The 26,716-nt window shown below is 38.4% G+C and overlaps 1 protein-coding gene and 1 long non-coding RNA gene across 6 annotated transcripts in view; one reads left to right on the top strand and one right to left on the bottom strand.

The window, feature by feature from the left end:
• Nucleotides 1-6,807, bottom strand: part of LOC310841681 — a 29,776-nt gene extending 22,969 nt beyond the window's left edge. Inside the window, exon 1 of the long non-coding RNA XR_014562686.1 lies at nt 6,743-6,807. This is a non-coding gene — a long non-coding RNA (uncharacterized lncRNA). The remainder of the gene's footprint in view (nt 1-6,742) is intronic.
• Nucleotides 1-26,716, top strand: part of BTBD9 (BTB domain containing 9) — a 157,350-nt gene that overhangs the window by 66,459 nt on the left and 64,175 nt on the right. For all 5 annotated transcript variants that reach the window (XM_083732478.1, XM_083732476.1, XM_083732475.1 and 2 more), the window contains exon 7: nt 21,523-21,632. In XM_083732478.1, coding sequence (XP_083588604.1) covers nt 21,523-21,632 — 110 coding nt within the window. The remainder of the gene's footprint in view (nt 1-21,522; nt 21,633-26,716) is intronic.

Below are 26,716 nucleotides of genomic sequence, written 5' to 3'. Positions count from 1 at the left end.
TGGTGTAAACAAATAAGGATCTTAAGGAAAATATGCAGACATGGCAACAATTTTAATTCTACTTATGCAATTTATTTAAGATGCAGAGTAGCACTAATGATGATAACCATCAGAAAACAGATACAGTATAATAAGAATGCTAGGCTATAAGAACTGATATTGTAGAGAAAGTAAGCACTGTATCTGAATGAATCAGATTATATACATTTTCTTTCAAAATTGTCATCGCAAGAGTTTGCCAAGTATTCTGAGTCGCTGTCTTTTTTATCAACTTTTTCTGAAATTATCTGGGGGGCATTCCAGTATCTAAAAGCTGCACAGCTTCTGTTTGGACAGACTGAATATATGATTTAAGTAGGATTATTTTTGAACATTTCAAGGTTCAGCAACATTGCAAATCCTAAGGTGAATAAGACTTTTAAAAAATTAAAATTATTGAGACATGACTCCTGCTGTTGGATATTCTGCTGTCCCTCACATGACCCACTGCCACCCTTCCAAATCTCAGGTGGTTGCCTCCCCAGCACCCCTAAGTTAATACACTTCTCATTCACTCCCTTGCACCCCCCTTTCAAATCTGTTTCTGTGTGTGACCCCCAACCCATACGCACATTAGCCTACTACTCTTTACCTTCATCACTTCAATCTGTTCACCATTATTTATCCCAATCAAACAATAGCTCTGGGTAACTTCTGAGAATGATGCTGCCATCTCCTCCTCTTCCTAAGCTTTAAGCCAGCTCCAAAGTTACAAACACATCATTTGCATGAGATTCTTTTTTAAAAAATCATTTTTAGCTGCATGTGACGTTTTCTTTGTTGCCAGATTGTGCGCAGCAGGACATCAAGAAAATGTCTTGTAAAAGGATCTGAAATGTTTCTCAGTGAAGAAAAGAAGCCTTCCCTGGTTCTTACTAAGAATGTACGCAGTGGTGTTTAAATGGTGTTTAGATGTTCTGTCTCCTAAACATGTTATCGTAACATAATTTATCAACTGGGAACGCTGCTATTTTGAGAACCACATAACTACCTTATTACCTTGTTAAATATCCCAAAAGTAAAGATCAGTCTAGCCAGCACTAGACAAACAGCCAGATGTAGCTAGGAAACTCACTATAACAGGGTGTGGTGGAAGTAACCATCTCCTAATGTTTTACTGCAGTATCTGGTAATCCAGCATCAAAAATAAGCCCACAATTGCTATTACCTGTCAAAAATATCCTGAAATAGTTGTGTGCCCGAAGGTCCCATCTTTAACATGGCTTGGGGAAGAGAATAGAGGGGGTGCTCAAATTTGCAGATGGCACCAAACTGAGTGGGGCTGGTGATTAAAGCCCTGGATACCTTCAAGGCAACCACTTTTCATACCAGTTTATCCACAGCCTGTGATCTGACAGACTTGTATATCCCACTTAGATGTTTTTGCAATTTTTGAAAGCAGTGTATAAATGTATTTAGAGATATCTAAAAGCTGTGTATCGATATCAGCCAGTGAATTTTTACTGGCAAAATCTTGAATGCAATCCAGTAAAAACCCAGTGATCAACAAACTCCTAATGAATCACATTCTACAGCATCATGTTATACCCTGCAACATTATATACTGACATTTGTAATGAATGTGTAGATCTTCCTTGATCTTCATATGTCTATAGGTCTGTGAGCTGGCTAGAATAACCTTTGTGGTCCCTATAAGCATTAGGTACAGAAAAGATGATGTTTCTCAAATGCCTGATCTAGAATGACCAATGGGTCTAACTACATTTTCCAGTTCTCTCTATGTTTTATGTGGTTTCCATATTATAGACAGTTTTCCAAAGCAACTAGTAAAATCCCTGATTTGAAGCCATGCCATCATTTTAGTTTCAATGCTTCATTCCTTCCTAACATGGCCTTGTCAGTTTTAAACTTTAATTAAATTGGCATTCCACATTCCTAACATTTGATTGTATTCAACAAAGTTATACATGGAGTAAACCCACAGAAATTAATGTAACTAAGTTAGCAATGCCACTTAATTTGAATGAGTCTACTCTGATTACAACTAATGTTGGATACGAACCATAAATATGTTGTCTTCCAATAATATAGCACATTTTAGTGAGTTTTTGGACCCTAAAATATTTCCTAGTATAATCACAAGTAAACTGAATAGCTCTAAGATGAAAATTCCAGTGTTACTTGTTCATAAATGACCTGGAGTCAGAAGTAATTAGTGAGGTAGTCAAGGACAATATAATCCATTTATGATATCATACACGTGTGTTGTTCAATTTTATATGCCAAAGATTTATGGGAAGTCCAAGTGCACAATTTTTACTGCATCATTCCTTTCCCAAGTGCTTGCAGAAACCCTCAAATATTTTAAAATATTAGTATAGTAAGACTTCACTTCTAAGAAGCTATGCTTATTTTTCTCTCTCTGTAGCATGTTCTACATATATATCAGTTCTTCTTTTAACAATGCTTTCTACCCATTGAACTGCTTTCTGGGTAAAAATTCTGCTTTGGATGCCTAGTTTGCTTGCAAGATGTCTGCTCTGAGCTTTTCCTATCTCATTAGTCATGGCTCCCCCTGCCCCCCCCCCCGGCAGTGATTATGAAGGGTCTATCTTGATGACTCTGACGCATAGAGCTAGGATAATTTGGAGGTCTTCTTCAAGCATATATTACTACTTCTGACAACAGGGGAGATCACATGTAAGCTTTTTCCAGAAACAACATCAATTAGTGAAATGGCACTTGAAACATTTCTAAGTGTTTAAAATTTGCACACTGATGCTATCAAATAGAAATGCTGTTGTTTGATGCCTGGAGATCAAGCAAAAAATGGAAGTTGCTGCCTTTCCCAAGTACTTTTGGTAACAGATGGGCTTGTAGGGACTGAGCTGCATTTATTATGAAGGTTACTAAATGGTTTTTGGTAAATGTTAGAAAGGGTTCCATTAGTGGGGAACATGAAATTATAATTCAGTTCACTGAGGCTTTATTGCACCTTTGGGTAAAGAGGCTCTGTTTTGTATCACCTAAATTGTGGCCAAGGACAGGCTTGTACCCAGCAGAAGTGTGTGCTTAATTTAAAAATGAGAGATGGTAGCAAAGGACCTAGGCATGGTCAAAATTATTTAAAATATATATTCTTTGTCTCTTCCACACATTGTGCAATGAAATGAAATAGTTTGGTTAGTTGTCCACTTTCACTTTAGTTTGATAATGGTAGCCTGTGATGTAGAATGCTATAATTTCACTAATTTTCTTCAGGTGAGCAAATCTTGGATAAATTGAAAAACAGGCTTTAGCTTTGCATGACTTAAGAATTAGGTTTCTTATGGAAGGTCATTGGGAAGACGGGTGGGCAGAAGAGTTGAGAGATTATAATAATGCTTTTTACTCTCAAATTGTTATACAAATTTCCAATGTTAAGCGTTATTTTACTGCTTAATGTGAAAATCTGTCATCTTCTTAAACTGTGTTTGTCACAGATAATAAATTTACACAAACAGTTTGGTTGATAGCATCTGAGCTTGGGGAGAATGTGGTTCTATGTTTCAGAGACTATTCAAATGAGTCCCTGGTGAGGAGAAAAGCTGTTCTTGTTAAAAATAACTAGAATTATTTGTTGCAGGTAATGTGAGTTTGTTCCTAATGTGAATTTATGGTTTCCTTTACCACCTTTCTTTCCTTCCATAAAATACAGTAGGATTTAAAAATAACTGACCCTGTGGCTCTATTGAATCTGGTGCATTGTCCACTCCTGATTAATAACCTTTAAAAAATAAATGACATTTGCTGGCTGTGTCCTCTTTGGAGGGCAGCAGTAATTAGCTGTTAGCTAGTGACTATGTTGCATAGTTTACAAAATATAATGCAAGTTAGTAAGCCCTTATACTTGAAAGCAAAGTAAATGATACTGTAGAAAATGTGTATTTTAGTATCCAGGGTATTTTTTGCTGAGAGTGGGAAGCTGGAATTTTTCCCCCATGAGGCAATGAAATTCAAAGCTTTGAAAAGGATTGATTTTATACTATGATATCATGTACATTTTAAGGTTAAAGCTTACTTGACTTCTCTAGGAATGAAGTTTCATATTATATTTAATGGATCTTGGCTCTAGTTCATTCAGTGGATAATGCATGCTACCTCTGGAGTCCACTATTCTTACAAATGCATTTAGTTCTTGTTTCACTCTGTACTTCGGGTAGGTTTTTACCACTTTCTTTTTTCCGCTGATATAAATGGTAAGATGTTGTTCAAGCTTGAAGCAGCAAGTTTCAGAAGAGAAAAAAACTAACATCAGCATTTCAAATCCAGTGTAACTCATTAATACTACAATTCACATTCCAATTAAACATAAGTACTTGAATTTAAGCTTGATTGTTGGTGCCAGTGAAACAAAACTAGTTTAAAGCCATAGGTTTAGACTTTCGGCTGCATATAAAATTATTTTTATGTTTTCTGTAAACCTTGATTTATTGAATTGTATCCTAAGAACATGAATGGAAGGACAACTGCCGCCACTGATATTCTTCAGGTACCTGCACAAGAATTCACTCAGTACCATAATTGTCAGGATTTTATATTAGTTCTCATGCAATTGGAAGTACATCTTTCAAAGTCATTTCACTTTTGCTGTGCCAAGATCTTAATGCAAGATTTAAACAGCTTTTCCATGTATAGGAGATGCCTTCCTCATGAGGAAATGTGCTTTTGGATCCAGCCCTAGTTAACAGACCTATTCATATCACCTCCTATATGATCTGTTGAGAAGTTTTATGAACGCACTAGAAGTTTGTTCAAGCCACCAGAAAATGTCAAACTCATTCAAAGCATATGCACCACAGCAAATAATGTAATATACAGGAGGGTAATACTCTGGGGGGGGGGGGGAAGCTGTTTGGGTTTTTTTGTTATTATTTTAAACATTCTTTAACTTCTAAACCTCAAATGTCCTTTATAAAAAATGACTGGCTGTCTTGACATGCCATGAAGTCCTTTTTAACAAGAAAAATGCTTGTATTAATATTTTGCTTAAGGATTCTCTTTGGATGAAGTTGGCCATGTTTTTATACCGGGGTTCATAGAATCCTAGAATCCTAGAATTGGAAAGGAGTCCAAGGGTCATCTAGTTGAACCCTCTGCAATGCCAAAGGATAGGTAACAACATTATAAAACAATGCAGTTGTCTTTGCTGTCAGTTGAGGCTCAGGTGGCCTCAGTGGCACAGAGCGGGATGGTGGCCCAGGTGTGCTCCTGTCTGGAAAAGGGTAGCCTAACTGTTTATGCTCTAGTAACCTGTAGATTAGATTACTGCATTGTGTTATACACGGAGCTGCTTCTGAATATGGTTCAGAAACTTTAGCTGGTGCAGAATTAATCAGCCGAGTTGCTCATCAGGGCAAGATGGTTTGAGCAATCCTGGCCCAACTGCACTGGCTGCTGATCAATTTCCAGCCCGAATTCAAAGTGTTGGTTTTGATCTGTAAAGTCTTAAATGACTCAGGACTGCAATACCTCAAGGACCACTTCTTTCCATATTAATCGACCCAGACCCTGCAATCATGATCTGGGGCCCTGCTTCATGTGGCCCCTCCCCAAGTGGTCCAGGGGGTGGAAACTCAAGAATGGGCCTTTTCTGAGGTTTCTGCACCAGGAAGAAACGTTTCTCTTTTCCTAGGCCTTTGACTAATTAAACAATCGAAGGCCTTTTAAACTGTGTGTGAGAGAGGAGGGTGGGGCATAGTTTTTGTTTGTTACTATAGTATGTATTTTTGTGTTTTTATATTGTATATTGTTTGTATATTGTGGTCCTCGGATATAGGGCTGAATGAATGAATGAATGAATGAAGTGCCCAACCTGTTTAGGGTTTTATAGAATACATAGTAATCTTTATAGGAGTTCCCATTAAAAAATAATGCTTTTACTCTTCATGATTTCCTACACTAGGTGTAAAAGAAAAGAAAAGGAAAAATGAGTTATTTCTGCAACTCAGACACCTTTCAGGCCTTGTTTCTGTCAAATGGCAGACTACTGTGCATTACTGCTAGACTCTCAGGAATATTTTGTTATTTTAAACTGGTATGAAAATATTAAAAGATAGCTGAAGAACTGCTATATAAAATGCATATAGCACTCATATTGATACTATAACTCAGTATGACTACAGTGGTATGTAGCTGCATAAAAGGCTTCTTGGTTGCATTAGAGACCATTCCAAGGTTGAAATTATTTTCCGTTTTTCAGTAGCAGCAAAAATATTGATGGCCAGGTTTTAGAAGAAGAATTATGTTCCCACTATTATAGTTATATAGGATATAGAAGACTTAAGTTACTCAAATTGTCTTTCCTTTAAGGAAAGTTGGGTGGAAAAAAGATTGGAAGATTTGTTCTTTTCAGCCGGGCTTTTTTGTTTTTGTCTTTATCAACCTCAATAACAAGCAAAAGCAACAAGAAGAGATGAACGTGTTTCTGTATCTGTTTAAATAATTAGGATATGAATTATTTCATATTGGTCATCACAAATTTGGTGATACAACACATTACATTTATGTCTTTTATCTCCAACTGCACTCACCTACAGATTAGTAGATAGGATTATGTGGTGCTTCATTGTCTTCGGCAATTTGCTAACTGGCTTTTGGAAATTGTCTCTGGGCAGAATTATGCTTAATGGGATTACTTGATTTTTCATCTGAATCACATGAAGAAGGATAGTAGGATGCATTTATAGCTCTGCAGTCTTACCAGTGCTTTGTTTCTTTTTGTGGTTCTCAAAGTGTTCATCGGGACTTCTGTACGAAAAGACCCATCCAGCTGATTTTAGCAGTGGAATAAGTCTGCCAAAGAGAATTCAGTTGCAGCTTTAGGATTTTAAAAATGCATTAATGATTATCTATATCCTGCCATTATCTATATACCTTTTAAAACTTTTACTAAGTTTTTACGCTAGTAAGTGAGATATGCCAACCATGGAATGCTATCTCTTTGCACAGGGATCTCAGAAGAGCCTGAGTCATGATGTTTTCCAGAACATGCTATTTATTTAACATTCAGCTCCTGTTCAAGGCAATGGTATGGAGAGGTGCATTCTAGCATTCTTATTCTTGTACCATATTTCTAGAGTGATTCAGATGCTATCATCAACTGCTCTACAAAGAGACTATGAGCTGATAAAAACTTGCTTAGTAGAATTCACATTTTGCCCATTTTTGGAGGAATTTGGCACAATCAGCCAGCAGTTAGTGACATTTTGATAATGGCTCTTTCCAAATGGCTAAATTCCTTCACTGTGTTGATGTTCTTTTTTAATTGTACCCCACAAAATGTCAGTTTCTTTCATCCATCCATATTGCCTCTTTTGCGTTCACTTCTCCTATAACAGATTCCGTCTCCCAAAATTTTTATTAACCTTTGGATGGTATTCAGCTAAGGTTTAATCAGAGTAAACCCTTTGAAATTAATGACCGTGACTAAGTTAGGTCCATTTATTTTAATATGTCTCCTCTGAGTAAAACTCAGTTCAATACCACCCTTCGTATTTAAGTTTCTAATTTCCATCAATACTTCTCCTGGCCATTCCCTCTGGATCTCCCATCCCTCCCTCCTTCCCTCTTTACTCACTCACCTCCTTCCCTACCCTAGGGGACACACACAAGTTCTCCAGTTCCAGGGCAGCTGCCCAATGCCCACTTGGACTTTTGAATCACAGCAGGCAACCATCATTGTGGAATTAGTTAGCAGAGGCTTCCTGTGGCTCGCAGGTGACAAGGGATATGGGGTTTGGGAAGGAGCAATGGCAGCTTCAGGCACTTATCCTTTTTTATCTCCCTTGGTCTATCCCATTTGCCTTCTTTCCTCCTCTCGCATTCCTCCATATTTTCTCTTTCTTTCATTTCCTCCCCTCCAACTTGGTGTGCTAACAGCCTCTGTCTCTAATCAAGTACTGTTCCTATGCATTACTATACACTGTGAGTATGGGAAGCTGTTGGTGGCTTCCTTCACCCAAACAAAATACTACAGCCTGGTCAGAGGGTTGGGTGCAAAGGTGAGGGGGGGCTGCACTGGCGGAGGAAGGGGGTGCAGTGGGTGCGGGCTGCCCCAGGTGTCATCGCTGAAGGGGGTGACATTGCCGCCCCGCCCCCCCTTGAATGCTTACCGCAGGCAGCGCCCTCCTGGGACACTCGGCCCACTCCCGCGGGCGGCTAGCCCCACCACCCACCCCTGAGTGCACAGCATGTGCACTGCTCTGGGTGTCAGAGCAGCTAGCTCCACCTCTGGGGGGCTGCCCCCCTGAACATGGACCAAGGCATATACACTTCCAAAGTGTGGCTACTGTGCTATAAGTGCAGTTTTCTACATTGTGCATCAGTCTGGAAAATGAAGTGTCTGATGAAATGGAGGCTCAGTAACTCGGTTAGTAGTCCTTGCACTGATGGTACTGTGGGTTAGCAGTGCTTTGGGTTGAACTCTTTAGAACCCATCTTAAATCTTCTGGATTCCTTTTAACGTTCTAGAATTTTTATTTACTGATAGTATAATTTTTCCCTAACATACTTATTTTCCTCATTCATAAACATTTAGATTTAGATTTGGTGGAAGGAGTGCCTGAAGAACTATGGATGGAGGCTTGTAACATTATACAGGAGGCAGCAACTAAAACCATCCCAATGCAAAGGAAATGCAAGAAAGCAAAGTGGCTGTCCAACGAGGCCTTACAAATAGCGGGAGAGAGAAGGCAAGCAAAATGTGAGGGAGATAGTGAAAGAAACAAGAAATTGAATGCAGATTTCAAAAAAATAGCAAGGAGAGACAAGAGGGCCTTCTTAAACGAGCAATGCAAAGAAATAGAGGAAAACAACAGAATGGGAAAAACTAGAGATCTGTTCAAGAAATTTGGAGATATGAAATGAACATTTCATACAAAGATTACCATAATAAAGGACAAAAGTGGAAAGGACCTAACAGAAGCAGAAGACATCAAGAAGAGGTGGCAAGAATACACATAGGAATTATACCAGAAACATATGGATTTCTCGTATACCCCAGGTGGTGTGGTTGTTGACCTTGAGCCAGACATCCTAGAGAGTGAAGTCAAATGGGCCTTAGAAAGCACTGCTAATAACAAGGCTAGTGGAAGTGATGATATTCCAGCTGAACTATAAAAAATTTTAACAGGATGCTGTTAAGGTGCTACACTGAATATGCCAGCAAGTTTGGAAAACTCACCAGTGGCCAGAGGATTGGAGAAGATCAGTCTACATCCCAATCCCAAAGAAGGGCAGTGCCAAACAATGCTCCAACTACCGCACAATTGCACTTATTTCACACGCTAGCAAGGTTATGCTTAAAAGTCTACAAGGAAGGCTCAAGCAATATGTGGACCGAGAACTCCCAGAAGTGCAAGCTGGATTTCGAAGGGGCAGAGGAACCAGAGACGAAATTGCAAACATGTGCTGGATTGTGGAGAAAGCTAGAGCATTCCAGAAAACCTATCCATTCTGAAGGAAATCAGCCCTGAGTGCTCACTGGAAGGACACATCCTGAAGCTGAGGCTCCAATACTTTGGCCACCACATGAGAAGAGAAGACTTTCTGGGAAAGACTCTGATGTTGAGAAAGATGAAGAGCACAAGGAGAAGGGGACGACAGAGGACGAGATGGTTGGACAGTGTTCTCGAAGCTACCAACATGAGTTTGACCAAACTGCGGGAGGCAGTGGAAGACAGGAGTGCCTGACGTGCTCTGGTCCATGGGGGTCACGAAGAGTTGGACACAACTAAACGACTAAACAAGAACAACAAATACTTTCCCCCTAACATACTTATTTTCCTCATTCATAAATATCTGTTGGAAACAGTCAGGGTTTGCAGCAGGGGTGGGCAACCTAAGGCTTGGAGGCTGGATGCGGCCCAATCGCCTTCTAAATCTGTCCCGCAGACGGTCCAGGAATCAGCGTGTTTTTACATGAGTAGAATGTGTGCTTTTATTTAAAATGCATCTCTGGGTTATTTGTGGGTCATAGGAATTTGTTCATTTTTTAAATGAGGGATGGTGGACCAGCCTACTGCTGAAAAAGGTTGCTGACCCCTGGTTTGGAGTATGGTGTCACCAGTATGGGTATTACACCCAGCTCTATTTCTCCCTTCTTTATCAGCTATTATTTAATTAAATTTGTATACCCCCTTTATCCGAAGATCTCACATCTTAGAATAGCCCTTTACTTATTTTACTTAGATTTCACTCCCAGCTTGTTGTGATTCTTCTACTACACTAAAGATTAGAATTGCACTATATTTGTGCTATGCAGTATTGCATGGAAAGGGGGCTCTTCTTGTATTATGATTGTGCCCATATTGATTTAAATCCAAATAGATTATTTTATTTTGGGGGGTATCTCATGGCATTCTGTAAACTTATATCTAATTTCTATCCACTGCTAAACACATATCTCCTCACGTTATGCTTTCTAAGAATCCCCTTCTAAATATATCTGAAATCAAGTTACGATGCAGTCAGCTGCTTCTGATGAATCATAAAGTTTGATAGTTTAAAATTACTGCGCGGCTTGTCAATTCATGAGTAATAAGACATGAAGGGTTGAGGGAATCAGTGAAAAGTAGCCTCAAGTGATTTTAAACAGAAAGCATCCTGATTTTTAGTCTTAATAGTAAATTTAGCAGCTTCAGTAATTGTTCAGCTTTGTAAGCTGCTAATATTTGCATGGCACAGATGTCCATTGTAGTAAAACAAAGACTGTAGCTTTCCTGAAAGGTGCATATCTGCTTTCTGTATTAGTTTTTTCCAACCCTTTTATAGTAACCCCCTTCTTTTCCCACCCCTATTTTGCTATGTAAGTGTTGATTCAGCTGTGTAGGCGGTAAGGATCATGCATTTGACAGATCTGTCAAGAATTAGAATCTTAGGTTGTGCTGAATGACACGATTTCCTTTCCTATTGAAAGACAAATGCAGAATTGCCTTTTAATGCCTGCTCGTCTGTACAAACTGAAGAGTGTTTCTGTGGCAGAAACAGCTTTGTAAGCTAAGGACAGTAATTATCAGAATGGGAATAGTTCTGAATAGTCTGAGGCATGTCAGCTGTGTAGTAATAGTAGCTTTAAAAGTTCAAATGGAAGAAGAAGCTTGGAAACAGTTCGACCCCCCCCCCTTCAGATTTATTTATCTGTGGCATTAGCCATTTTGTCAAATTACACTTGCTTTTAGTGAGCTAGATAACAAGATAAAACGGTAAGTTGTTGCAGCAGAGTATACACATACCTGTTTCCCTTCTTGCCTTTTAAGCGTGGCAGTTTTAGTACACTTGTACTGATCCATTATCATTCACAGAGTTACAGACACATATTATGGAAACTCCAATCCTGTCTTTTCCAGATTGGTAGCCATGTTAACTTGTTGCTGCAAAAGCAACAGAGAGTCTTGTCCCACCTTTAATATTAATAAATGCATTATAGAATATGTTTTCATGGACTAGAGTCTACTTTGTTAGATACATGTACAATCCTCAGTTTGCATCTCTCACACACAATCACACACATATGGGTGTCAAGGGAGAAAATGTAGAAGTTGGATGGATGCATTTAAGCCCAAATTAAATTGTTACAACTACTTTTTGTATTTCATTGCCATTTAGCTCCAGCTTTCAACACACACACACCTTTTATGTACATGTGTATCTGATGTTCACAAAAGGTTATGCTGTAATAAATTATTTCATCTTTAAGGTGCCCACAAGATTGTCCTGTTCAGAAGAAACCCCCTGCTTTGAGTTGTGATATTACGTGGATTTCATAATGTGGATAACTGAATCTGTGGTACACAGTGTAATGGTAGTTGTTCACATCAAATAAGTCAGCTACACAAACAGAAATAATAGACATTAAAAAGCCTTTCAGTTTATTAGGAAAATGAAAGGTAGCTGCAGTTGTCTATAGAAATAGGTTGCTATAGATACAGGAAATGTTGTGAAAGGAAAATCGCTTCTGAAGTCTCTGTGACTTCTCATGGGAATAGAATGTGATTTGCCCAGCAGATTTTATTTCTCTCTCCTCAAGCCCCCTCACCTCCCCATTTCCTTGTGGATATGAGAACTAGACTACACAAACAACAGATCAGATAGTAAAACTGTTCGCCCTGCTGGGAGAAAGGGAATTTCCAGAGAGAAGGGCTGTAGTCTAGCTTTCTCTTTGACAGGTTTGCTTCCTTTGTGCTATGGGGTTCGAAGAAAACATTCAAACATGTGATCCCCCAATTTGAAGTGATGAATTCTATCTAGGAATAATTTTCGGAGTTATGGGAGAAAAAAATCTGCTAATCTCTAAGGTTCCACAATATTCTTTCCTGTTACTGCACTGATGTGCTGCTTGTGTAGAGCAGATCAGTATACTATGGCACCTTTGTCTCTCACAAAGAATGATAAATACTACCCACATTTTCTTCAATTCAGGCTTTAGTTTAAAGCTAAATATATTTAGTGCCCTTGATGCAAAAGTAAACAGCAACCATAGATATCACTGAAAAGCATAGGGATGGGAGAATTCAAGTGGAATGATCTCAGAGAAGCATACAAGTTTGAGGGGTGCTGCTGTGGTTAATAGGTCAGAAAATGTTGTGTCTATACTTAACCAAATCATTGTGTTAAATCCTGAATTGACAAGAACCTTTTGTTCAAACAAAAATTATGATTAATTTGGTAATCCTGTGGATTTATAATAGGCTTGATGAGATTATACTTTCCCCATTTGCAGAGGATAGCATAATCATGCCTTTTAGTCCTGCCTTGGACATGAGCAAAAGTACAGCCTTGACATTACGTTTGAATGGGATGTACATGTGAAATCTGATGTGAGTATGCCCAGATCTGATGAATAACTTCTGTGTGTGATACAGATTGTCTTCAAACCTATGCATGATGGGTTTTATGTTTATAACAGTCTCTTCAAAAGTTTCCCCCACACATGAATTGTAGGACAGGTGAGCCTAGTGTGTAGGTGAGAAGGTGCTCTATGTGGGGCAACCTTGGAAGGCGACTCTGAAACTACCGCTAATCTTGAATGCAGCTTCCAGACTAAATGGCCTCATCCCTGTATATCTGAAGGAGGTGGCTCCATCATTCATCCTGGATACTGAGATCCAGCTCTGAGGCCTTCTGGTAGTTCCCTCATTGCAAGAAGTGAGGTTACAGGGAACTAGGCAAAGGGGCCTTCACAGTATTGTCTGGGCTGCTCTGTGGAATTCACTCCCATCAGAAAGGAAATAAACATCTACCTGACTTTTAGAAGACATCTGAAGGCAGCCCTGTATAGGGAAGTTTTTAATGTTTTATGTTTTATTGTGGTTTTATAATTTGTTGCAAGGTGCCCGGCATGGCTGAGGCAACTATAAATTCTTGTTGTTGTCGTCATCATCTCATTACATATATGGTAAAAAATATTCTAAAACTGTAGTTATATGTCAGGAACATTGGAGAGTAGAAATTTCAGTTCACATACAGTAATTGCATTTTCTGTCAACGTGTCATAAATTATATTTCAAGGATAAACTTTTTTATTTGCTGGGAAAGACTACATTTTTTTTTATTTGCAGGAAACTTTATTCTTGCATAGGGATTCAGACCAGAGAAACCCAGATCTAGTTATTGTGCCTTAAGCTCAACCTGCATGCTCCCACACTATATTAAAAAGGCAATAAAGTACCCAAGGGGAGCTTATCATTTCAGAAACTGTAACAGGCAATTAGGATACATCATTGAATTGAAGGCAGAGCTCTGCATTCTACCAGGTAACACAGAAAATTTGGGGGAAGCTTAAGTATCATCTTCCTGCAACCATCATGAATTCCCTGGAAATCGCCATCATTTATGCTGTTCTTTAAAATTGCAGTAGAACAAAGTTTTTCAGTGTAGCTGGTTGATCTGAGGCCGTTGAGTCTGATGGTTAAATAGAACTGCATATTGCTTGAATTTATCATTCAGACATAGCTAGTTTGTCCATTACGAAAATGTTCCATACACTCAGAATCCATTTGATTTCACTTGGAAGAAGATTAGGTTTTTATTGTCAGGCATTGACTTTTGTTTTTTGTTTTTGTTTTCCAGTTGGGCTGAGTGAAAAAACAGACTTTAATTTATAGTCTTGAGTTGAAAATGCAATTCATAAAGCCAGGGTGCTGGAGTAAATTGTTAAGGTTGCAGATCTAATTATTTATAGAATTTATAGAATAAATTCCTACCACATGGACAAATGCATGATTAAGGCTGAAAGCTGTGCTCACCCTGAGAGAGAAAATAAGGGAAGCAAACTGCAGAGAGCTTTTGTTGTAGGAAACGGATGGGTTCTTAGAGTACAATTAGTTCTTTGTTGTGACAGTAGTACAAGTTGTTCAGTGGTAAAATAAGTTGTTGTAGAAATAGTGTTTAAATAATCTTAACTGCTGTAAGAATAACAGAGCAATATATCTATCTGTTAGCTGGTTAGAGAGCTTTATTATAGCTGATCACTAGTGTGAAATACTCTTGAGCTGTTATCATATAATTGTGACTGTACATTTTTCCTTGTTGAACCAGCAAACCACCCAGGGTGTTGAATGTTGCTCATTATGAATGAAATCCAATATCATAGAAGCATCATTACTTCTGCTTCTGCCCCCTGCAGCTCACTGCAGACCCCCAAAATCTACTCTAAATGGTTGGGGGACTCTCTAGCGTAGAAGTGGGAAATTGCATGGAGCAGGAGAGGTCCCACTGTATACATTAGCATCAGTTTTGTTTGTTTGCAGACATCATTGGATACCACCCCATTTACCCACTGGAGATGCTGACTTCATCACAGCCTCTTCAGTATTGGTGGTGCACACTTTGGGCCCAGAAACAGATCAGAAGCCTTTGTAACAGTTGAGATGCATACTCCACAAAAAATAGCCTGATTCTAAACATGCCAATGTGTTCTGCTCCAATTTAAATTTCCTAATAGTCTTCAGAGACAGCCCCACATAAACATCTCCCGATAATCCTGTCTAGAAGGGGGTAACTGTGCCCAGATCCACTCTCCCCTTGTAGGTGGTGCTCTCAGGGGAATAGTCATGCGAATAAACAGTCTGGCTGTGTTTTAAAGTTTGTGGGCTAGGCCTGTAGTTTTTAGGGTCTATGGGAAACATTCAACTAAGTTTTACTCAGAGTGCACCCATTGAAATTAATGAACATAACTTAAGTTACAGTCTTTAATTGAAGTGGGTCAACTCTGAGTAAAATTTAGTTGAATACCATTCTTTGAGTATTGTCTTTATCTTCATTTACGTTTTTTCAGTTTTTCTCATGACTGTGTATGTGTATAATTTATGACTACAACTGATGACCTCTAGCTACAACAGTTTCTATCACCCTTTGCTGTTGGCCATGCTGGTTAGAATTGTTGCAGTTGTTGTCCAACAACTTCTGGAGGTTGGTTGTCAGTTTGAAGACTTGTGTATCAATTAAAAATATTTATTTGGGTATCGTAATGTAATTCTAATTCAGCTGTCATAGCTCAGTTGGTAGAGCATGAGACTCTTAATCATAGGGTTGTGGATTTGAGCCCACATTGGGCAAAATATTCCTCTATTGCAGGAGTTGGACTAGATGATCCTTGCAGTCCCTTTCAACTCTATGATTCTCTCAAAGTAGGGAACCCATATCCATTAGTGTTTGTGGACACATAAATTTGCTGCAGCCTGTGGGACAGAAAAACAATGCAGTACAGATTCATATTCATCCCTGTGCAAAAAAGAGGGACAGGAAAAAGGTGAAATTATATGCTATGCACTCTCATACTGGGCCAAACCGTTGAGCAAGCAAACTTCTAGTGACAGCACTATTGACATGAAACCTAGCTTTGTAAAAACACAGATTTATAGAAAAGAAATCTGTTTGGCAGCTGCCTTATTACTCTCCAAGTAAACAGCAAATGTGATAATTAATTTTTAGTTGCAGATAAGTAAGCATAGCTATTTTGACTCCATGTCTGCAGGTTATGAGATGACAATGCTGAGACAAATGTGTTGATTAAGTAGAGCGTAGCAGCCATGCTGAAGTAACACTGCTGAACCTCTAGGTTTAATACTTAGTAAATCCTGAATTCTTATGAATGCTTATGTGCAAGCAATTTTTATGAGAAATAAGCCTTGTATGTCCTATGGAGAGGTTTAGCAGGGAATCCTTGTCAGTTCCATTAGTACATGATTTGGCTTATACTGAAAAATATATAACAAAGTTTTCCAAATAGAAGACTTCCAGGGATACCGAGAAATGTACAGTTGAACAAATCTGTGCAAAACATTTGTTCTGCTTTGATTTTTCCTTAGCTTTGACTTAGGAACTGAATAAAGCTTACAAGCAGCAATGGATAAAATCTGAAATAATCCACATTGGAAATATTCCTTGTTCCCTGTTCCATAGCAGACTCTTGACCTGATGTGTTAAGGATTGCTCCTAGCAAGCCTAACAAAGCAGGTTAAGCAGTTCTCCTTCCACTTCTCCTGAGCTTGTTGAGGGATTAAAAACAATATGTATACATATCAGTACAAACTCTTTAACCTAAAAATGAATACAAACCCCATACACAGTCTTGAAGTGTAATCCCATGCATGCTTTAGTTGGAAGTAAATCCCACTTTGTTCAACAAACTTACTCCCTAGCATGTTTGTTTAGGATTAGAGCATTAGAGTAGGACTTCTAATGGTTCCCTAAGTATGGGATAGAGTTTGAATATATATGAGATAATGAATAATTTGCTGATGGACAGCAATGAAGCAAATTAAATGTATTTTGCAAGAAAAGTGCATGTATTAATGTATTAATCATCCTAATCTACCTTCATTTGAAAAGCAACAGTAAATGTTCACTTGTTACCATTACCATTCCTTCATAACTCTGAAACACATGTATGAAAACAAACCTGATTGTTGAAGGAAAATGACTGAAACTGGAAATCGTAGATAGGTTGCTTTAGTACTCTTGCCAAAACTTTGATTCTCATCAGAGGTGGACAATCTGTTGTGTATCTGCCATCTTCAGCCCTGTTTAAGGTTTAATTATCTTCCATCTGCTTGAGTTGCTCTGGAGGACCTTAGAGATACTGAAAAATAACCACACTCTCTTTCTAGCAGTACCCCCTGAGAGTTTGGATAAAGACGGTTGTCTTCTGTGCCCTTATCAGTTTGGAGGATCGGGCTGACTTTGCATTTTAAAAATGACTTTTAAAGGGAAACATTGGTAGGGGGCAGGGAGAGGCACACATCTAAAATTTTGGCCTTCCATTCAGATATGATTTTTATGAAGTGTGACATGAGCTGTCATTGGCCCTGTGCCATGACCTGGAACAGAAGGCTTTAAACCAATTAGGTCTTCTTGCACTGTTTTCTATAACCATACAATTGCTATTAAGCTACTTTATTATTTGTTGTCTGACAGTAATCCTTGTAGACAGTAATTTATCAAATGCTGCCTCTTGGGGCAATGCTGCAGGGTAGAGGAATGTTTCTCTGGGTTCCTTAATTTCTCAAGTCCACATCTTTTAGATGTTTTAGATCTCACTTAATGGAGCCATACTTCTGAATTACACAACTGTGTCATGACTATCTAATTAAAATATTCCTATAGCCAGAGGACAGAACTTATTTATCTTTCCTTTGGTCATCACCTAGCTATTTGAGGTGTTTTATAAATGACAATATAATAGAGTATAATTACAGGTATTTCTTATGGTACTACCTACCATCAGCCTCATCTCCTGCTTCAGTCTCTGTGCGTATGTGTGTGTACCTTCTATTTCACAAGTCCTTTTAATATGAAAAATGAAACAAGGAACTCATTATTCTGTCGTATATTACTTGAAACAATTAGAAGTTGGATAGGCAGAGGCACATAGATATTGATATAAATATAGAATGCACTAATAGTATACAAAATAGGGTTGGGAAACCTTTTAAAACTCAAGGGCCACATTCCCTCATTTTCAATCCACTGAGGGTTGCATTTTAGTGGTGAGCAGGCTTACCCATCCACACTCTCACTCACACACACTGCCCTTTTCTCCTCCTCTCACTTTGTGCTCTCTGCAGTTCCTTTTATACACTTGAGGAGACCATTTCTCATTGTAGGGAGAAGAATATGAGCAGGAGCCAAGCAGAAATCGCTCCCTGTGTTGACTGCCAGCTTGCTCTGATACCCCAAAACACCAGAAGTAAAACATTAGGACATTCAGAAAGGGTCCAAATGGTCCCAGCTGTACTCTGCTGCAGCCAAAATACAGGTGGGGACTAGAACAGCACTAGAAAAGATACCTAGTGGCCTCACTTTGTTCAAAAGTTTGGTTCTTCTTTTTGGTGGCAGTGATGCTGCCATCAGTAAAATGGGTCTGGGGGCTAATGTGCCATTCTGAAATGCTTGATAGGTTGGATAAAGCCTGCAGGCTGGTGGATCCCTGCAGTGGTGGACCCCTGCAGTGGTGGACCTTGGGGTCTCAGCAACCCCCCCCCACATCTCATGCTCCATTCTAAATAATAGTTGTCGTATCCCCTACTGAGCCCCCGAGGCTCCGCACTCACTGCAACTGAACTGGTTGTGCTCCCCTAAATACGCCTCTGTTGCCTGTCCCTGATCACTATTGCAAGACCCCACATACTTTCTCTGTTGAAGTGCCATTGCATGTCATATCCCGAGTTTCAGTTATTCAATATAAAAAAGATGCTTTCAGACAACTTGTGAAAGCAAACCTTCTATATAAAGCTGGCTGTAGATTTTGGAGGGCCTTTGGGCAAGACATCCTCTCCCAGACCTCCCTCCTACAGTGAGTCTGCTCCTAACTGCAGCAGGTCGGGGGGGGGGGGCTTTGGCCCACAACAGATGCACAACCAAAGCTACAGGTTAGACAGCTAGAGGGACTTGCATGCTTTTCCACTCTTCTTGCCTTGTATGCTAGCGCTCTGAGCATATATTTTTTTTTCATAGGTAAGTACTCCATAATATAATTTCTCTGCTGCAGCTTGAGGTGGTACAGACAAGACATAGATCTAGCTCTTTATCTATGGTTTGTGAGAACTGTGCCTGTTCGATTCCTAAAAGAGAAGTGACATTGGATCACAATTTATTTAATAATAATAATAATAATAATAATAATAATAATAATAATAATAATTTATTTATACCCCGCCCATCTGGTTGGGTTTCCCCAGCCGCTCTGGGTGGCTTCCAACAAAATATTAAAATACCAAGACAAAGCAGTGTATTTAAGCCATTTGGGTGCCATTGAAATACAGGAGAGTAAACTGGTTTGGATTTGGCTGAAAGTAACCTTATGATAGCCATGTGCATTGCAGAGTTTGAATGTTCTGTCAGGCATGGAGGGTTACTCTTGTATTCCACCTTGAGTAATTTCCCTTTGGAATGGCAGCCTAGAAAGTTTACTGTAAGAATAATTTTTTAATTTGATTTTTCCCTGAATTTGGACTTTGCTTCTTCAAAGTTTTCACAAAGTTCTTGCTGTATTCCTTTGCTTCCAAACTGTATATAAAAATGCAATTTTTGCCATAATGTGTTTAGTCTTTGGAGCAAAAAAGGAATAATTTTATTGGGAGTTGAAACCGTGCCACAGAAACAAGCTTCCTCAAAGATAATTAAAACAAAACTGATAAATTAGAGAATCACTGCTTGGAGACCATGGTATATGAATTGTTTAAATAAATGCATGAAATAAACTTGGTGGTAAGCAGAGTTTATGTGTTTTTTTAAAACCCGAGTAGTGATGACTAAAAGAAAAGGAGCAAAACAAAATCACAGCCAGCTTCACAATGGACACAGGAAGGCCCCAGTGAAAATATAAAGCTGGTGAATTTTGAAAATATATTTTTTCCATTCCAGTTGCAGAACTTGCTAATTGATGAGAGTGAACTTTTATAAAACAGAGTAGCGTATCTCAAGCTATCGCTACCTACCACTCACCTTTAAAACGTTATGGAGTGTAGAAAATGTCCCCAAATACCCACAGAAAACTGAGTAGATAAAAATGTGGCTGAAAACCTCCTAAATTTCCATCAGAAGATTTCATTTTTAGTTAAGCTAAGGTTTTAAACATTGCTAGCATGATAAACAGCCCTGAAGTTAAAAGTTATATCATCTTTAATGGAGGATTATGTGGAAGAGCTGGGAAATTGCTCTTAACATGTCACATTTGATGAATAGAAACTTGTTAATTTAATAATGCTTCTTCTTTCACTTTGGATGACAGGATATTCTATTCAAATGATTTTTGTTAGTTATCTTTTCGAGCTCAGCAGAGATGGCATGTTGTACTCCACTTGGGATTTTCCAGAACTTTTATTAGTAGCTTCAGCTGTTCATTAACCTTTGAACTCTCGCTCTCCCTTTAGAGAATGAGGGGAACAGATTGATTCAAGGTTAATGCTTGTTTATAGAAGGTGATGTCTCAGAGGTAATACAAAGGGTGAATAGGCCACTGTTAGCAAGAAGTGTTCCATCTGACTTTGCCGAAGTATTAAGAATTGCAAGCTGTGCAGCCAGGAGTGAAGTTCACAGGTATCTTTGTTAAACAAAAAATGCTCAAATAACTTTAAGTAAGAGTTTAACAGCTAGGGCTGAGATCCAAAGGATCATGTGTGTATTTTCCAACATATTCCAGCCTATACTTTTTCTGCACACTATAAAATCTGCTCCTGAAGCTTGGGAGCCCTCTTCCCCCCCCCCCCATCCACCACCAAAGCAAGATACAATGTGACACAAATATTTCTAGTTGAGGTTGGGTGGGGTGGCAGCAATCCCTCCCTCTGTGAACTACATGGAACTGGATTCAAACCATAGAAGCCATTGTGTGTTTCAAGTGATAATGTGGAATGTGAATAAGGGCATGACAAAAGACAGAGGTTCATTTTTGCAGGTGAGGAGGATTGATTTATTGAGTTTGTCTTTGATGTATAAAACCTTTCATTATGATGAAAACCTACTGAATAATATGTCTTCAGTGAAAAATGGAAGCCTGGGTTTTGTAGGGGTTTTGTAGTTTTGAAGTGTGGATGTATAATGGACATGTTAATGGTGTTGAATTAAATAGCCTTCAGTTTTTGTTTGCTTGGAAATCAAATGCAATCATGTTGTGTGTGTTTTTTAAAGAATAAGCCTGCTACATTTATTCAGGTTGAATGGGGAAAAAGGCTCCAGCTACTGCTCCCCCTAACTATTCATTTATATCTCTTCTAATACCACTTTAGTGCAGGTCAGGCGGCTCTGGGGTGGGTGTTAGACTGCTTTCCACTTGGTGGGATATTTTCTACCCCAAATCTATTTTTTCAGCAAACCTCTGGGGATTGAGAATTGCAATGGCCCCAAATAAAGGTGCCTTCACCCAGAGGAGATAATTAAAACTGATGCTTAACATAGTTACTTCTAGCATAATTGCTATTCCAAGGCGTGACGTAGACTTTCCACATTTTCTCAACTTCTGCATTATTTCTTCCTTTGTAGGTACATCAGAATAGTTGGAACACACAACACAGTGAACAAAGTTTTCCATATCGTGGCTTTTGAATGCATGTTCACCAACAAAACCTTCACACTTGAGAAAGGTCTGATAGGTAAGTGCTAATAACAGAGCAAATAATGCAAATGTTAGCCATGAAAGCAGAATATAAATTTATGCCAACTCTTCAACTCATTATAGTGTTTTAATAGAATTGCTGTGTGTCTAGTGGGGTGGAGTGTTCAATTATATGCCGCCATTTAATTGCAGTTCCCATTATGAAAAAAGTCCAAATGTCTGATGCCTTCAGTGTGCAGGACTTTTCCAGGGTCTGTATGATATTATGACACACCATAGCCTCATTCAGGTGTTTGCTTTCTTTGTAAAAGAATAAGTGGGGAGGGGAGTATGGATGATCACAGTAGCTCCATGTACTCCCCCCCCCCCATTTTGATTTAAACAAGGGCTTGGATAGCTCAGTTGGTTAGAGCATGGTTCATGATAATGCCAAGGTTGCAGGTTTTATCCCTGTATGTGACAGCTGAAGATTCCTGCAGTGCAAGGGGTTGGACTTGATGACCCTCAGGATCTCTTCCAACTCTACAAATTCTATGATTCTAAGGTAGCAGAAATCAGAATAGGCCTAGCATCAGTTATTGGCCTTATACCAATAACTATATTGTGCTAGGTAGTAATTGCCAAAAGGGCATATGTGGACTTCCTAGGCTGCTTTGTGACATCAGTGTGGAAGATTAGAATTTGTGGTGCTTTGCTGGCTCAGTAATCATTGCTCCTCATCATAAATAATTATTTGCTGATGTAACAGATCATCAATTCAGACTCTCAGATAAATCAGGTTCTTAATCATAATTTCTTTTCAAGGTTGTCCAGTGCTGTTAAAGACCCTTAGTTTCTAATAGCAGCCCTGGACTGGCTTTCTGTGTTTGCTGACTTGAATGAGAGCAATCACGTTCAGTGCACAATAACTGTTTCCTTTATAGGTGCAAAATCCTGATATTGCAAAACCTCTGCAGCTTAAGGTTGTAAAGTCTTAAATGTTTCGTTTATAGCAAACATTAAATGGTGAGATACCCTTTCAAAAGCAGTGTTGGATTTTGTTAAGAATAACAATATATTAAAAGTGTGCCATTATCTATGGGAAAAACCGAGTGTTTAAATGCCATGTAGCCATGTCTAAAATATATTTGAATTCTGCCCTGGTGATTATCAGAGCAACTTCCTTTTTTATTGACTAATAAATAGTGTATAAAAATGTGACTTGATTTTAAGTACCTTACTTCAAGGTATTCTTCAAGCATTCTGTGAGCTTTAACAATTGTTTTAGCTTCTTGAAACTTCACCTTCTTTATTAACACAGGAAAATATCAAATATTTCTTTAACCACCATTGATTGAGGGAGATGGGACTTCTCAGGTTTGTGTTCAGTTGTGTGCTATAGGAGTTGGAGATACTGAACATATCACTATTCCAAATATAAAAGCCTGCTTAGATCAGACCAGTGGCCCATCTAGCCCAGCATTCTGTTCTTAAAATGGCCAACCAGATGATGGTGATGATTAATTAAAATTCTATACCACCCTTCATCCATAACATAATAACAAAGAAATCCTGTATACCTGAAGGAACGTCTCCACCACCATGATTTAGCTTGGACATTGATGTCCAGCTCCGAGGGCCCTCTGGCAGTTTCCTCACTGCTAAAAGTGAAGTTACAAGGAACCAGGCATTATTTTTACTTGTTAGTATTGTAAATTATATTATCCCTGGTGATCTTGCGTAAGCTCAGAACTAGCTTTCTGGTGCATTCTTAGTTGATATCCATCTTCCCTTCAGAAGAAAACAGCATGTGTTTCATTAGTGACAAACTTCCTCCAATCCCAGTCTTTTTCACCTAGAGTATATGTATCACTGTGAGAATGTGATTTCAGGGAATAAAGAGAATTTTGGCCTATTGTGGCAGAATTCTAAACCTTGAAGATGGAAGGAAGACAACAACTCTGAAAGCAGTAGTCAAAATAACCCCACATGGCTTAGACCCTTTGCTTACCCACCAACTTGTGACAAAATGACATTGGAACAGAAGTTTAAAATTCTTTGCATGTGTGCACACATATGGTAGAACAAAACCAGTTAATAAAACAGTTAATATATGCAGATTATATTACAAATTCCCCGAAGCAGAACTTAAAGAAATAACAAAAGAATATGCTAATTTATTTTTTGTTTAAACCATTAGGATATATCAAAGAAAGTAGAAATTTTAAAAGTAATTGGGTTACAGTAAATAGGGGCAAGATGGGGAGAGGGGAATAAATAAACAGAATGGTAGTATTTTACAACTGTATAGTAAAATGTACAAGCAGCCTATGTTGCATCTTGTCTTGTGAGTGACTTTGGTAAACCTGGGCACCAAGTATGTCATAGTTTTATGTCTGTTTAGATTTTTGTTCTGTTAAAGAAAAGTTCAGTCTAAAATAGGAATAAGTGTACTAATGTATGACCAGAAAAACTGGGTCCAGAACTAATGGTGGATATATTGCAATGGGTAAAGCAGAATAATGAGTTTATATTAATAACGTGCTGAGGAAATTTACCCTGACCCCCCCTCGGCAAAGCATGGTAATCACATAGTAGGCTATGTAAATGCTTATTAAAAAGTTAGGTCATATCCATACCACAGCTCTTATAAGTTACTCCCTCTCCTCTGATTTCTGGCGATGAGTAGTGCTGTAGTCCTGTGGGCAGCTCTTTCAACCCTTTCACAGATACTCAAAATACTAGAACCTTTGATGTCTTGGTAAAATCTGCTTGTTCATACATATATACAAGTTAAGCAGAAGAGAGCAGACATATCCAGAAGACAGCACAGGGTTTTAAGGCAGTAACAGTTCGCAACAGCATTCCCCCAACCCAACTGCGTTCTCTCAGGTCAACTGCAGAAGTACAGTTGATCTCTATTGTAGACTGTGCTCAAAATTGTTAAGCTTATTTTGTTTAGCCCCTACTTAACCATTTGTGGGGCATCACAAATGACATCGGTAAGCACCTCTGAATACCAATGCAGCCAAGGTCCAAGAGAGAGATGGTCATTTTGTATCTCCAAAAAGTATGCTTATAAAATTAGCACCTTTCTTGTTACGAAACCAAATAAATATTGGTTTAATATTGGTTTGCTCATCAGCAATGCTTAGCTTTTTTAGAATGTCAGTTGTTTAAATTTCACTTTGAAAGCCACCTATGATAGAGAATGAATCTGTTATTCAGCTAATTCTTCAAACAAACCAGGTCAATGAAAGACTTCACAGGCTACATTATTTAATCTCTCTTTTTTAGTCATTTTCAGTTGGATCAAGTAACTGTACATATATATGGGGATCATTTGTCAGATGTATTATATTACCTTGCTATAGCATCTACATAATGGTCATTCCTGTATACTGAAGATTAGAAGCTGTGCAAACAAGTAATAAAAATGAAGGATTGATAATAGCAATTTTATGTTGCTGCGTCTTACATGCAATGTTATCAAGACAAGTCATTACCTGCTATTTTCTGACATTTACCAAATAATACAGTGACACGCCACTATAAGCCTTGTCCAAGAATTGCTGTTCAGCATTTAACTCATTATTCAAAGGTGAACAGGCAAACATATATGGTTCATCTAAGACAAACCCTTTGCATAAATCCTAACATTTGGCAGAAGAAAATTGTATACTTAGGTTGAAACCAGACATTATGGGTTATATGTGACTACTGCTGTAAACAGCACCCCTAAATTGTGGTTAGTTCACACAAACTATTGTAAACCATAGTTAATGATATACTGTGATTACACTTTTCTAGTCTGTTCTTCTCTTCCTTGCTAGCATGTGGAATAAACAAAGCACAATCTCTGGCATAGTATTTAATCTGAACCAGGGATTATGGTTTGTTTCACTCTCAAGAAACTATAGCCTGTAACCACAATTTGTTGCCTTATAAATCGTGATTGTTGGAGCAAAACAAGCCAATATCCCTGGTTCAGTCATAACATTATGTCAAAGATTGCAGTTTCTTTCCTCCATATGCTAGCAAGGAGGGGGAAAAAGAGCCTAGAAAAACAAGGTTCACAGTAAACCATTAGGTATAGTTTACCATGACGTCTAAGTTGGGCCCCTAACTGAGACAATACCATTGATACTGGAAACAGTATTTTTAAACTACAGTATGCAGAAGTCCTCTCAATAGTGTCTTCAGAGCAGATAAATGCGACCTCATTGTAGTAATGAGCCAAATTAGACTATTTTGGGTTATGGTGACATACGCATTCAAGTCTTATTTTTAATATTAAATTAAGTGATATTACTGAGTAAATAGCATATGAAATACTCTGCAATGTAGTTTTAGAGCTAAGGGTATAATTTTCTTCATTGTTTGCAACTGGTTACTTTTTGTTCAACAGTCACACATAAAGAATGCATTAGATGAGTCACTTGTGCAGAATGGCATAAATATTGTATTTAATATGAAGTTAGAATGGTGAAGAAAGAAAAACAATATGATTATATTAATGCTTTAATGACATGCAGCCAGAGACTTATTTACAAATCTGAGTCTGAGGTGTACTTTTATAATTCAAATCAAAATAAACAAGTTTTCTTAGCCAGCTAGATACTTGTTCACAGTTCTTATGCTGAGCCTCAGAAAGTCATGACATGGGGGTGGGGGGCGCGTGCTGCTGCTGCTGCTGCTGAAACAACATAGCCCAGTCTCAAAATTTCCCTTTATTTCTGAATTCTCTGAAGGCAGAGCTTAATTTGAATCAGATGAGAGACTTCAAATCACTATTCAGTATCAGGGCTCAACTCTTGGAGATATGAAAAAGAGTGGTTTTCAGCATATTTAGAGTGTGTTATGTAATGACAGAATATTCGTAATCACCAGCCCCACATCTGGTAATAAACAAGGAATGGGTTTTCAACACTAAAGATTTTAATATGCAGTGATGTTTGAGATTTTCTGAGAAGCAGAATGTCAATCCCTAAAATAAAATATTTGATCCCTGTCATATGCATTTTACATATCAAACATTGTGTGGGAGGTAAGGGGAAACCGAGTGCACACCAGGGGAAACATTGCTCTGTTTGGTCACAGTCTTTCTATCTCCTTTCCCCTGAAATGGCTTCTGAGTTTTTC

Source organism: Podarcis gaigeae (assembly GCF_964106915.1).
Source record: "Podarcis gaigeae genome assembly, chromosome: 3".
NCBI classification, from domain to species: Eukaryota; Metazoa; Chordata; class Lepidosauria; order Squamata; family Lacertidae; genus Podarcis; species Podarcis gaigeae.
Note: the sequence above shows the minus strand (reverse complement) of the source record. Positions and strands in the feature narration are given on the sequence as shown.